The sequence below is a fragment of the Amblyraja radiata genome, unplaced genomic scaffold (genome assembly GCF_010909765.2).
Source record: "Amblyraja radiata isolate CabotCenter1 unplaced genomic scaffold, sAmbRad1.1.pri scaffold_1275_ctg1, whole genome shotgun sequence".
NCBI classification, from domain to species: Eukaryota; Metazoa; Chordata; class Chondrichthyes; order Rajiformes; family Rajidae; genus Amblyraja; species Amblyraja radiata.
Genome location: NW_022630458.1, coordinates 1 through 14,592, shown reverse-complemented (window position 1 = coordinate 14,592; position 14,592 = coordinate 1). Strand labels below are relative to the sequence as shown.

At 40.5% G+C, this 14,592-nt stretch overlaps 1 protein-coding gene across 1 annotated transcript; it reads right to left on the bottom strand.

Annotated features, from left to right (window-relative positions):
• Positions 1-6,412: 6,412 nt before the first annotated feature.
• tspan3 (tetraspanin 3) lies at positions 6,413-13,472 on the bottom strand. Its single transcript, XM_033016601.1, has 5 exons — positions 13,259-13,472; positions 11,224-11,298; positions 9,048-9,149; positions 7,055-7,207; positions 6,413-6,533 (listed from the first exon to the last, which is right to left on the bottom strand). The coding sequence occupies exons 1-5, from the start codon at positions 13,415-13,417 to the stop codon at positions 6,435-6,437; spliced, it is 588 nt and encodes a 195-aa protein (XP_032872492.1). The 5' UTR covers positions 13,418-13,472; the 3' UTR covers positions 6,413-6,434.
• Positions 13,473-14,592: the final 1,120 nt, after the last annotated feature.

Below are 14,592 nucleotides of genomic sequence, written 5' to 3'. Positions count from 1 at the left end.
CTCAGTCCCCCTGATGTCTCCTCCCATCCCCCAGCCTTCGGGCTCCTCCTCCTTTTTCCTTTCTTGTCCCCGCCCCCCCCACCCCGATCAGTCTGAAGAAGGGTTTCAGCCCGAAACGTTGCCTATTTCCTTCGCTCCATAGATGCTGCTGCACCCGCTGAGTTTCTCCAGCATTTTTGTGTACCTATGATTTTATACATGTCCATCAAACCTTCTCTCAATCCTTTTTGCCCCAAGAACCATCCCAGTTTCTCTAATCTAATTCAGTTTCAATCTCTCGTCCCCAGAAACATTATGTTAGGTCCAAATACGACTGAAGTTCTGTCAATTGTTATTGCTAAGGGATAACTTCTTTATTGGATCCGAATCCTGCGTAGCTCCAGTTTGAAAACAGAAATTAATGCAAGCTATTCCATTTTAGCCGCCTGGATTGCTACAAGATTGTATTGTGAAAATACTAGACAGTGTATAATGACCCCAGTATTTAAAGGAAAACCAACCCCGTCTGGCAATATTGGTATTCCAATGATGCACAAAGTCAAATTCAATGTTTAGGATTGTGTACAATTTTTTTTTAAACCCATCAACTTGGCATATTATAAAATCTGAAAGGAAGGATTGTTGGAGGTTTTACACCCAGTAGCCTCATGCCTCAGACTGTACTTAATTTCCACCAAGACAAGCTTTCCCCACAGTGCGTGAAAGATGATTCATTCAGTCTGCAATCACGTACATTTAATGTGCAAATGCACTCAAAGCAACACATGTTTAGGAAATATGAGATGATACGGGGTAAAGCTTAATTAGCACAAAGTTTTGATTTTTTTTTTTTTTTAAAAAGCACATTTATCACGAAAGAATAAAAAGTGTTCCATAAAAACCTGCACGAAACTATTTATTTAAAAAAAGGAAAATGGCTTTCTATTGACGAACTTGGAGGGACAACTGTTGCCCCCTCTGCTTCTGCAGACAGAGGATTAGTGTTTTAACATAACAAATGGTATACAGAAGTAGCTAGCAATGCATGTAAATCTGCAGAAACAAAGCCGTCATCATAAAGCTGCTTTTCACTATGAGGAGTGCAGGTCAGGTTTTAACGACCACCAGTTTTTCTGCAAAGGAACATTCAGGGAGAGGTTGATAAACGCTGCTCTGTACTTTCTCTTTTGGCAGATCTGTGGTACATTGCCCACATTTTCAAATTTTAATATCTATGAATATTGCAAGGTAATTGATGCAGCGTTTCCTTCCAAGAAGGGAGGAAGCCCTTCAGCAGAGAAATTAACCAACTCTTCTGCAAAGAATTTGGGCATGGGTGTATTTTTGTGATAGCTCTGGCTCACAACTTTCACCTCAAAAATTAACAGGAGGAATGCCTGCAGGCTGTGAAAGCCCAATGAGAGAAACAATACCAAGATATTTAAACCATCCCAAATGGAACTGCGCCAAAAGCATAAAAGTACTGCAGGTGCTGTCTGAACGGAGTTTGAACGTTCTCCCTGTGACCTGCATAGGATTTTCTCCGAGATCTTCGGTTTCCTCCCACACTCCAAAGAGGTACAGGTTTGGAGGTTAATTGGTTTGGTGTAAGTGTAAATTGTCCCTAATGTGTGTAGGATAGTATTAATGTGTGGGGATTGCTGGTCAGTGTAAACATGGTGGGCCGAAGAGCCTGTTTCCACGCTGTATCTCCAAACTAAACTAAAAATTAAATGCAATGAAAGTCTCCACGGCACTCTTCGATAGAGAATTCCAAACATTTACTGCTCTGAATAAAAACCTCTTCAATTCAGTTATAAATAGCCTACGCTCACCAGAAGGGAACATCCATGCCCTATCCCTCTTGCAAGCCCTCCGAGAATTTTGTATTTTCAAAGAGATCAACTTTCATTCTTCCAAGCGAAGAAAGTACAGGCTCAAGTGTGTATTTAATGGGCCCGACTGCCTAAATTGTGCACAATATTTCAGGAATTGTCTCACCTAGAGCGTGTACGAGTGAGCAGTCTGAAGAAGCGTCCCAACCAAAAACGTCGCTTATCTATTCCCTCCATGGATGCTGCCTGACACGATGATTTATTCCAGCACTTTGTGTTTTGAGTGATATTGCATATTATCCTAGGTTCCTTTCCCCCAACACTAGCATGGTGGCTGCAGCACGTACCATCTACAAAATACAGTGCAGATATTCCTCTAATTGACTCCAAACACCACCTCCCAGTCCAGGGATCTTTATTGTAAAACAACGCAATGGCAGCAGGGACAAAGGACCACCACACCCCACAGATAACCTTCAAGTCGCTAGATACTTTGCAATCCTTTACAGTATTGGCCTACATGTCAGAACTTGAGGGTGGTGGGTATATGGAACAAGCTGCCAGGGGAGGTAGTGGAGGCAGGTACGATAAAAACATAAAAGATATTTGGATAGGTATATGGATAGGAAAGATTGAGAGGGACATGGGCCAAACGTTGGCAGGTAGGACTAGTGGACGGCATGGCAAGCTGGGCTGAACAGCCCGTTTCCATGCTGTATGACTAGACCTTCAAGCGTTGGAAGGAACTGCAGATGCTGGTTTACATCGAAGATAGACACTAATTGCAGGAGTAACTCAACGGAAAAGGCAGCATCTCTGGAGAGAAGGAATGGGTAACGTTTAGACTGAGAGTCGGGGGAGGGGGAGAATAGAGATATGGAAGGGCAGGGTGCGAAAACGACAGATTAAAGCAGATGATGCTAAGGAAATGTAGAATGGTTCAGAGTTAGCTGAGGGGACAATGTGGCATACAATCAGTAATATTTAATCGGGACTGTAGAACTAGTCGGAGATCTAGTAGGAGGGAGGGAAGGACAGGAAAAGCAAGGGTTACTTGAAGTTAGAGAAATCAATATTCGTACCGCTGGGTTGTAAGCTACCCAAGCATGCTATGAAGATGGGTCTCGACACGAAACGTCACCCATTTCCTTTGCTCCATAGATGCTGCCTCACCCGCTGGGTTTCTCCAGCATTTTTGTCTACAAGCAAAATATGAAGTAGTTGAGGCCAGTTCATTGGCTATATTTAAGAGGGAGTTAGATGTGGCCCTTGTGGCTAAAGGGATCAGGGGGTATGGAGAGAAGGCAGGTACAGGATACTGAGTTGGATGATCAGCCATGATCATATTGAATGGCAGTGCAGGCTCGAAGGGCCGAATGGCCTACTCCTGCACCTATTTTCTATGTTTCTATGGAAGAAGGGAATCACCGTTCCCTTCTTGCCTAGCAGTTGATAGCAAGTTTCCTTTGGAAACACCAGTAGTTCCAGCACCGTACTGTGCATAAAGGCTGCTTGGGACTGATAAATGGAAGTGTAGATTTTCACCACAACAATTCAAACATTTATGGGTATGAACACAACTCAAAGAAACATAAACTACACAACCAATATTTACAACTGAATATTTGATGACATGAGATAATCACAAGCTATTGTGCTATTTTGCAAATAGAATATGAACTTTAGCGAGGGGGGTAACATGTTAGCAGACGGCCTTTTATTGATTAAAAAAATCCATGGCTATAATCATTGGCTATGACACGACATTGCATTATGTTCATGTCAACAAACACTTTCTGTCCAATGTACATCACTCAGACTCAGAAGGACAAACGCCTTCATTCTTTATAGTGCAAGTTGCCAATCATTCTATGTGAACCTGGATGCAAAATGCCACTACAATACAAGGTTTTTTTTTTTTTTTTAAAAACAGGCAACATTATAGTGAAATACAACATGGACAGCTTCTTCGACCCACTGAACCTGTACTGAGCACCTACTTACACAAATCCCCGCATTAATCCCATTTTTTAAAATTCTCCCAAAATTCTCTTCAATTCCCCTCCATTTTACTACTTATCTTTGCTCTCGACGCAATTTACAGCAGCCAATTAACCTATCTACATCTTTGCGATGTGGGAGGATGTTGGAGCAGCCAGGAGAAATCCATATTCTTAGTCAATTTCTGCATGTGGGCACATTTTAGGAGGGATTGCTGGATAGCAATCAAGGGAGTACATTTTCTTTCTTCACTGCTGTTTCCATCGGGGTCAATACTACAATGACGCTGTTGTCTTCCATGCTTAAAAACATAACTTTCAACTACTTAACAGCTCCCCAAAGCTGCATTACCAAAACAACCACAGTCTCCTCACCTTTGGAGTAATTGTTTTTTTTCCCCTCGCCTTTTCAACTGGGGTAATGGCAAGGTCAGAATTCATGTTAATTTATCTCTACTTAACTTTGGAGCAGAGTTTAGTCTTGTTCCTGTAAAGTTACCGTGGTCAAATTCAGTTGACTGTGTCAACTACTGTACACCAAAGGGGCCACTGATGCAAAATCAGGTAGCATTGATGATAAATTATCATCAATCATTTCCATAACACAACCATCAATAATTTCCATAACGCAACCATCTGATCTTCAAAGCATCAGAATTAAATCTTCTGATAATTTCTAGTGTAAATAAAAGGTTACAATGAGATACCAGTCACTTAAATGGATTTGAATGGCCATAAAACAACACAACAATCTACCTTAAAAGTCCGTGGCAGATCAATGAATAATGAACTTTTATGGCTGATATGAAATATTTGTCCATTGAACAACAGTATCAGTTGTGGCTCCACTCAAACCCGGTGTCTCGCATAGGGCTTCTCTCAATAGCAACACAAATCGAGAATCCGAACTTTGACAAAGGACTTTCATAGGCAGGTACACAAACAATTTTCATGTAACCTTACAACCCAACGGTCTGAGCATTAAATTCTACAATTTCAAGTAATGCCCTCCATTCCCCTCTCATTACCCCTGCCCCATATACATTTCTCCCACCATCTACCACATTCCCCGGCACTGTACACATTTCCACTCAGTCAGACACTCATCTCAGTCTCACATTTCCCTTTTTGCTCCCCTCTTTGCCCTCCCCTTCCACCAATATCCCTCCCTCCAGCTTTAAATTTCACTCCTCCTCTTCCCTACGAACCTGACCCCTTTTGTCTACTTTTTACCTCTAGCCTTTGTCACTTACTCCAGCCATCTGCCAAACAACCCCACGTATCCACCTATCACTTGCTATCCTTTGTCGGGACCCAACCTCTCTTTTCCAGCTTTCACCCCTCCACTCCAATCAGTGCCTAAAATATCGCCTGTCCATTTCCTCCACAGATGCTGCAGGACCTGCTGATTTTCTCCAGCTATGTGTTTTATCCACTTAACCCCTACATGGGTGAAATATTCGTCCTGGGGACAGATCAAAGATCGCTTTATCCAGAGGAAAGAACAAAAAGGATTGTTTATAGCAATTTAAACTCAAGTTTTGAAAGACAGCAAAACGTGCGAAGGAGAATCTCATGCGCGCAGAAGAGGAGATAAAACGCAGAATTTGATTCATAATTTAAAGGTAAACCATGACAGGTTTACACACTCACACACATAATATATATACACACACACACATATATATATATACACATACACACATACATACATACATACATACACACACACATACACACACACATACATACACACATATACATATATATACATACACATACACATACATACACATACATACACATACAAATATGAAAAAGGAAACAAACTTCCTGCAACAAATTAAAACAAAGAAAAACCCCACACAAATCATAAACTCATCAAACTCCACAAAGCCTTAACAGGACAAGAACCCAAATTTCCTGTAACTGGATCCTCAAATGCTAGATGGACACAAAATGCTGGAGTAGCACAGTGGGGCAGGCAGCATCTCTGGAGAGAAGGAATGGGTGACGTTTCGGGTCAAAACCCTTCGTCCGACTGATCAGCCTGAAGAAGGATCTCGACCTGAAACGTCACCCATTCCTTCTCGCCAGAGATGCTGCCTGCCCGGCTGTGCTACTCCAGCATTTTGTGTCTCTCTTCAATTTAAACCAGCGTCTGCAGTTCTTATCTACACATTTTGTCTCCTCCTCCTCAAATGCTATGTAGTTGCCATACGTGAACATAAAAAAATAGATTAACCTGCAGCTGAGAAACACAAGAGAAGATTGAAAGAAACTTCCAAGTTCCACTCATGGCTTCCCCATTTTGGGTTAACTTATAAAACAAGTTTCAACCTCTGCGTCAGTCTATTTGCCAGATGGTACACAAGACGCAGGTGTGGTTTACAAGCAGGCAAATACACATAGGGAAATCAACAATTAGGATGTGGGTCAAAAGCAAGCTTTGAAGATGTATAACAATCTTGTGTAACAATCCATTACTGCTGGTCTCAGGTACTTATTTCCGGGTTAGGTCATTAATGTCAATACTCAAAGGTGAACAAGAGCGTTTGGTAATCCTTTTGGAGAACATGGAGAGAGAAGATGGGCCAGTGCCATTAGTTTCTTTATCAAGTTATTCTATCCTTACCTGAATCGCGGCGAATCCTAGAGCAGCTGTAATAACGTACATCATAATTTCCTGTAGCTTCTTCACCACCAGAACTTTGCATCCCTGCGGTTAAAGATTAAAGGAAATAAAAATTATGCCTTTGTCTTTTTCACATTCCCTTATGTTTTGACTCATTTTTAACCTACATCTTATAAAAACCAGTATCCATTCAATTTTAACTAACCCCTTGCATCATGGCATGGAACAAAGGAGATGACAGGGAGTGGTAGACATTGCCCAGTCCATCATAGATATTAATCTCCACACCATCGAAGGAATCTATAAAGGCCGCTATCTCAAAAAGGCAGCCAGCAACAAAAACCCACACCACCCTCGTTGCACCCTACCATTGGGAAGAAGGTATAAGAGTCTGAAAACATGACCACTAGGTTCAGGAATAGCTTCTTCCCATTTAAAAAATTACTTAGATGTTTTTCATGTGCCATGATCTGCAGAATCATTCTCTCAGTCGATTATTTCATTTATTGCTGATAGATTTTTTGGGCTGTTTAATTCTGAAATGGTGCAATTGAAACTTTTTTTTCACCTTTGCACCTTTCCCACCTTTCTTCACACATTCTTACCTCAGCATACAGGTCTGAAGGACGGTTCATGCTGCCTGTGCAGTTGGTGATGCTCGATTTGCAGCAGCTGATTGGCACGCTATTATTCTTGGTTTGTTTGAACCACTGTGTATCTTCCCAGTCAGAGTAATTGTGGATGCCACAACAGCGCAACTTTCGGAAGGAAATGCACAAGAAGTTAGTTAAAGACGTGGAACTCATTTACTGCACAGTCGACAAACTTGCAACATTGAACTGTTAAATGTACTGAAAATAACCAGATATGCAGGGTTTTTTGGCTTGGCTCGCACATTTCCTATCACCAAACGTAATAACATTTCCTGCAACTATTTGCTTTTGGTAGATTGCCAATCCCGTCAGTAATGAAGACAGCAAAGATGAAAATCAGAAAAATGCAGATGGTGAAAATCTAAAATAAAAACAGATAATGCTGGAAATACTCAGCAGGTCTGGCTGCATCTGTGGGGAGAGAAACAGTCAACATATCAGGCCAAAGAATGTTAGAGTCTGAAGAAGGGTTTCGGCTCGAAATGTTGCCAATTTCCTTCGCTCCATAGATGCTGCTGCACCCGCTGAGTTTCTCCAGCATTTTTATGTACCAAAGAATGTTAGAACTGCATACAACACTAGTTAAGCCATAGACTGACTTGTGTACAATTCTTGGCACTATTTCACTGGAAAGATACGTTTCCACTTGACTGGATGCAAAGCACATTTACATGAACGTTACCAGGATTGGAAATGTTTGCCCATGAAGCAAAATTGGACGAGGCAAGGTTATTTTCACTGAAGTAGACATGGATAAGAGGAGACTTGATTAAGGTATAAAATTATGAGGGCCAAGACAGAATGAAGTAGGCCACATTTTTCTTATTGGTGATAAAAAAAAGAGGCTACATTTAAAACAAATGGTGGGAGGTTGAGGGGAGGAAAATGAGGGTGGTAGGAATCTAGAACACCTTGCTTGAAAGAGCTGGAAAGGCAGCATCCCCAACCACATTAAAAAAGTTACTTCGAATTTTATGATGTGCCATGACCTGCAGAATCCCTCTCTCGGTCTGATCACTTCACCAATACCTTATCATCATACAACCCCGGACTCATCCTGTTATCCCCTTGTCCTAACTATCTCTCCCTCTCCCTCACCCACTCCACACTTGCTGGTTGAAATAGACCTGGTAGGCCAAAACTCCTGTTTCTGTGCTTGCAGTGTTACCATACCAGTAGTCAAGCATGCAATTCTTCACTATTTCTGCTCTAGTAGATTTTATTCTCTACATTACCGTTAACTATCCCCATCAACCCAAATTCTATTGTGCACTTGTTACTCAAGTAACTGACCAATTTGCTCTGTGCTGGGACATGAGGGGAAACTCAAGCACCTGAAGCAAACTCATGGGGTACAGTGAGAACATGCAAATTCCACACACAAAGTATTGGAAGTCAGGATTAGTCACCAGAGATGCAAGGCTTTGCTGTTCCACTCTCACAGTGTGTAGCAGAGAAGCTGACCCTTTGATCCACTACGCCCACACTGACCAGTAGGTACCCATCCATACAAATCCTATTTCAACAAAATTTCGTTCAGACCGCAAGGTCTGAATGACAATAAAGGCTACTTTGACTTTGACTTTACCAGCACTTGGTCCATAACCTTCTCTGCAAAGGTGATTGAAGTACTTCACCCGCTAGTTCCTACTTACATTCACAACACTCAGGTAGTTTGCTCCAGATTCCAAACATCTCTCGGTGAAAAAGATCTTCCTCAGAACCTCTCTAAATCTCTCACCCCTTACCTTAAACCTACGTCAAGAGTCAAGAGTGTTTTATTGTCAAATGTCCCAGATTGAACAATGAAATGATGTACTTAATTTAAAGCAGAATGTTTACCAGGCACTTGGCATTTTTGAAAGGCAGCTTCTGAGGTATACATACACTGTGCAAATAGCCCAAAATAAACCAAATGAGGTGAAAATTGCTAAATTAATCTCACCTGCCTCTGTACATAATCAATTGCTCGGCTGGCAGCATCTGGGTAAGTTCCATTGTATTCACTATACACTTTCTGAATACTGTTATCAACCTCATCCTCCACCTGTGCAGATTTAAACAAGATTTAGGAATGGTCAGCTAATTTCACAGTAGTTTGAAAAAATATCAGTTAAATGTTAGTTTTAAACTCATCTTTACCCACTGTAGTTAGGATACAAGTTGAAAGTACAACCTCTAAACATTTGGCAAACACTCAGACCCACAGCTTCTTTTAAAGCAGCTGAAATGCAGAAAGTTAACTAATTATACCCCAGAGTTTAACCAGGTGTGGACAATGCAAGAGAACTTGAATACTTTATATGACAGTACCATTACAGTCGACAAGGATGGTGCAATACAGTCATTTAACAATGTCACCAAGAGCAACCTTAGTTTACAGAAGGATTACACTAGCCCCAAGTACAAGAGTACAATCCCAATTGAAACATGTTAATTTGGCATGAAATTAATAATTCTGTTGAATCTGAATCTTTATAGTCCAAAATTAATCCTGGCCTGCTGTGGAATAAATTGCAAAGACTAACATTTGACTGTAAACTGCCTTGTGTGCAAATAACTCATATGATTTTTACACATCTGTATAAGCAAATTCAGATGATATGGATCAAGGGACATAGTCTAAAGTTCTACCATAGAATGTAAAACCTCAAAGAAGCAATACAAGATGCTGTGCATTCAGTCTAATGCTCTTGTAACTAATCACTCAGTGTTGGAGAGGACCATATAGGTTGAGGGGTGTTAACTAGTGAAAACACAACGAAAATACAGAAACTAGTGTTACTTTAGTGATACTTTACTTTAGAGATATAGTGTGGAAACAGGCCCTTCTGCCAATTGAGTCCACACCGACCAATGATCACCAGCACCATTCCTCACACTAGGCACAATTCACAGTTAACAAAGCTAATTAACCTACAAACGCGCACATCTATGGAGTGTGGGAGGAAACCGCAGTAGCTGGAGAAAACCTACGTGGTCACAGGAGGAAGGTACAAACTCCGTACAGACAGCACCTGGAGACGGGATCGAACCCGGGTCTCTAGCGCTGTAAGGCAGCAACTCTACCACTGCGCCACCGAGCATACGAGCATTCGGGAATACGAACATTCTAGCAAATCCACAGCCCGAATTGTCATATCCTGAATTTTCATACCCAGTCACCTTTCAGGTTTTTCTATAATGACATCTCAATAGCACTTTGTAATGATCATCATATTTCTTTCATCTCTAAAGACTGCAGCTTGGTTAAACGCAAGGAAGACTCAGGAACAGGTCCGAGTCTCCACAATGATCTTATCTTTTATATTTAAAAAAACGACTGGATTTCCCAGTTTCTCCACCACTACCCCATTCAATGGATTCAATTCATTAGTTAACTGTATATCCAACTCAACTTTGCCTTTTTGCTGACACACCTTTATTCAGTTTTATCTTTCTTGCAAAGTTGCTTTCTACAAAACATTTTGAAGATAGATCCTAGTTTCTCTAACCTTACGTTTATAAATTAATTTTACAACATGAACAAATGATCTTGAAACTCCTTTCGGTTCACTCTTTGCATCACAAAGATGTGGTGGAAGATTGCAACCTTCATGTGGTCCGCCCTATTTTAACGAATGCAATCAACCTGGCGTGCACAATCAAATAAGATCAAATAGAACAAGTTGTCCTGCAACTTTAGGCTGTGCACGCCATATGCAAGAAGAAGAAGCTCACAAAGATCAGTTACCTAGGTGGATACAAAATCTACAGCCTTGTATCTTAAGATTAAATTTAGCCGCTTTGAATGGTGACAATATATTGCAGTTTTACATTTGCTGTGTCAATTCTTACATAACATTCAAATAAAGTCAGGATCAGAAATCTAAACATCTTAGTCATAAAGACATGCACGACTAGTGTCACAAACTGACATTTAATTATACAAATTAGAGACATTTTATCTACTGCTATTGTTGTATAATTGGCACCTAGAAAGTACATTCAAATATGATCGCAACAACAGTATTCCTTTACCCTACAGCTTTTCAGTAGTGAATGACAGTCTCTGAGGTAATGTCGTAGGCCCCCCTTGGTCATGACTGACCATGGGTGCTGAGGTAAGGGATTATGTTTACCTTTGCTCTGTAGATATAGCCGAGTACCACGACAACTCCTTCCGTGATGAAAACTATCAGTAGAATCAGCACAAACTTGCATGAAAAAGAGAAAAAGTATTTCAGTTCCTGCAGTTTAAATTGTGCAACTAACGTGTTACAAATAAGCCTTTGAACTAATTTTAAACCGGTTTCCTTTCTTTGCCTTGCAATTACTTTCATTACCTAAGAATACACGTTTCTAAACAGGAATATAAAACTTTAAAGAAAAAAAAACATAGTTTGGCCATTCAGCAGTCAACAAACCCGGCAACCATCAGGTGCAAGCCTGCAGCCAAACCCCAGCACATTTAAAGGGTTCCACTACATTGGTTTTCCATTATATCATATATGCAATACCAATTGGCCAACAAGGCCACCACACAACAGGATGGATGCGATTTCCCTGGAGAACCTGCCTGGAATAGACCATTTCAGTTACAATGAGAGATCTGACAGGCTGTTTTTCTTGGAGCCAAGGAGGTAGCCTGACAAATATAAAATTATGAGGGGCATCAATAAGGTGGACTTGTAGGATACATTTCCTCATTACACATGTATATTAAACTAGAGGGCACAGGCATGGGGCTTAGAGATTTAGAGGAGATCTGAGGAAGAAATATTTCACTTGGAGGTTGGTTGAAATCTGGTTATTGGAAACATTTAAATATATAGATGAACAAGGTATAGACGGCTATGGAACAAGTGTGGGTACGAGTGATTAGAATGGGTAGTAAATTGATGGCTTGGCATGGGGGGGACGAAGGGCTCTATTCCATGTTGTTGAATCCATCTATGAATCTGTCAAATGGATGCCAAAATTCAAGTATAGAGAATGCTCTTTCTAATGTTACTCATCCAATCCTAGTTTAGCAATGAACATGTTTTCCCACATTGTTTTGGCACAGCAAGATTTGCACTATGTACACTTTCAGCTGCACAGGTGCATTTTAAGTGCAAATCATAATCGGCACCTTTCAACATATTTCATATAATCAGACTCCTGTTGATAAAGTTCTCTTTTCTTTACATTGTTCGGGAGGTAACAAATATAGAGGCATTTATTTGCAGGGGCACAGTGTTATTGACATAGGAATGATTCGCTTAAACTTGTATTGCATCATTAGGCGCAGTAAATGTAACACAGTCTCACCAATGGAACCACGAGCATACACTGTTTATTTACATAGTCAGCATAGAAACCCCATTTCCCCAATATTTTTTATTTCTGCAATTAAACACACAAACCTAGAATTCCCAAATTTGATTCCCAACCTGACTGAGCCAATTCAACTCAGGGTAGATTAAACTCGGATGAAGAGAACCCTGGGACAAAATTGCTTGTTTCATTTCACTCATTGACTGCTTTTAATGAACTGATGGGAGAAAGGTTATGTTGATGAAATTACATCTCAGTACGTGTTATTAAGGGAGAAAAAAAATTGGAACTTTATAAAAAGGCACAATCAATCATGAAAGGACACAAAGTGCTGAAGTAACTCACAGGTCAGGCAGTATCTCTGGATAGGTGACATTTCGGGTTGAGACATTCAAACAATTGGAGAGCCTTCTTTAGTCTGAAGAAGGGTCTCGAGATGCTGCCTGAGGTACTCCAGCACTTTGTGTCCTTTTGTGTATTAACCAGCATCTGCATTTCTTTTTGTTTCTACATGGTATGAACAATGGCTTAAATGTCACTCAACAAACATGCCTACAAGGGACACAATTTAAAATACAGTTCCTCTTGGCTCATTTGTCACCATTTCTCCCACACAACACTGCTTTCCTCAGATTGATTGTATCTGCTAAGAGAGTTTGGAAAGCAATATTTAAGCCAAATATGGTTTGTTACTCAAACCATATTTGATCCAACAAGGATCCTAATTTCAAAACAGTGATTTTAAAATTAGAATGTTTCAAAATATTTTCAACATTTCAATTATGAAAGCTACATTGTGTGCCTTGAGGCAGAACATTTTACTGTAAATGATTAGTTATGACATTTAGGCCAACTCACAATTGCCAGGCCACAGTGGCTTTCACGGATGGTGGCACAGCAGCCAATTAAACCAATAATGAACAGGAGCGCCCCGACCCCCATGATGACAACAGCAGGAATAAGCGTGTATACATCTTCAAAGAAAGTGGTCGTAATCATCGTACGTAATGAAGACATAGGCACCAACGTAACAAAGGATCCCTGCAGCCGCCTGTGTGGGGAAACAAAAAAACACATTGAATATTCTGCAAGTTATTTTTCACTGGAATAGCCAAATCTGAGCACAACAGTTCTTATTAACTATTTTATCTCCGATCACTGGGTCCACCGTAGTTTTGTTGTAATGTGGATATTGGCAACCCTTCATTTATCATTTAGCTGCCCCCAAATATATCACAACACTGGATCAAATAACAATTGTGACCTCCATAAAACTCTGTTCAAGCTTGAGAAATGTCACATAAAACAAAACAGCATCCAATAAGGCAGCTGAGAATCATAGAAAGATACAGTGCAGAAACAGGCACTTTGAATCCACCTTCTCCATGTCGACCATAATGCCCATCTCTACTAATTGCATTTGCCTGTATTAGGTCAAGATGTATAACCTTCAAGAAAATTTATTCCTATGAAGAAAAAAAGGGGTAAGGGTAAGAACAGTCAGCCATGGCTCAGTAAAACTATAAAGGATAGTATTCGGCTGAAGGCAAGGGCATATAAGGTAGCCAGAGATAGTGGGAGGGCAGAGGATTGGGAAGCATTTAAAGGTCAGCAAAAAATAACTAAGAGATTAATTAAGACGGGGAAAATAGACTATGAAAGGAATTTAGCGAACAACATAAAAACTAATAGTAAGAGTTTTTATAGCTATATAAAAAGAAAAAGGGTGGCTAAGGTGAACGTTGGTCCATTGGAGGGTGAGACTGGAGAGTTGTTGGTGGGGAACATGGAAATGGCAAAGGCATTAAACGAGTATTTTGTATCAGTCTTCACCATAGAAGACACAAAAAATATTCCAACGCTGGATAAACAGGGGGCGGTAGGAATGGAGGAGCTAAATACTATTAAGATCACCAAGGAGGTGGTATTAGGGAAATTAATGAGACTGAAGGAGGATAAATCCCCTGGGCCTGATGGATTACATCCAAGGGTCTTGAGGGAGATAGCGGCGGGGATTGTGGATGCATTGGTGATAATTTTCCAAAACTCCATGGAGGCAGGAACGGTCCCAGTGGATTGGAAAATGGCCAATGTAACACCTATATTTAAAAAAGGAAGTAAACAGAAGGCGGGTAACTATAGACCGGTTAGTCTAACATCGGTGGTGGGTAAAATGTTAGAGACAATTATTA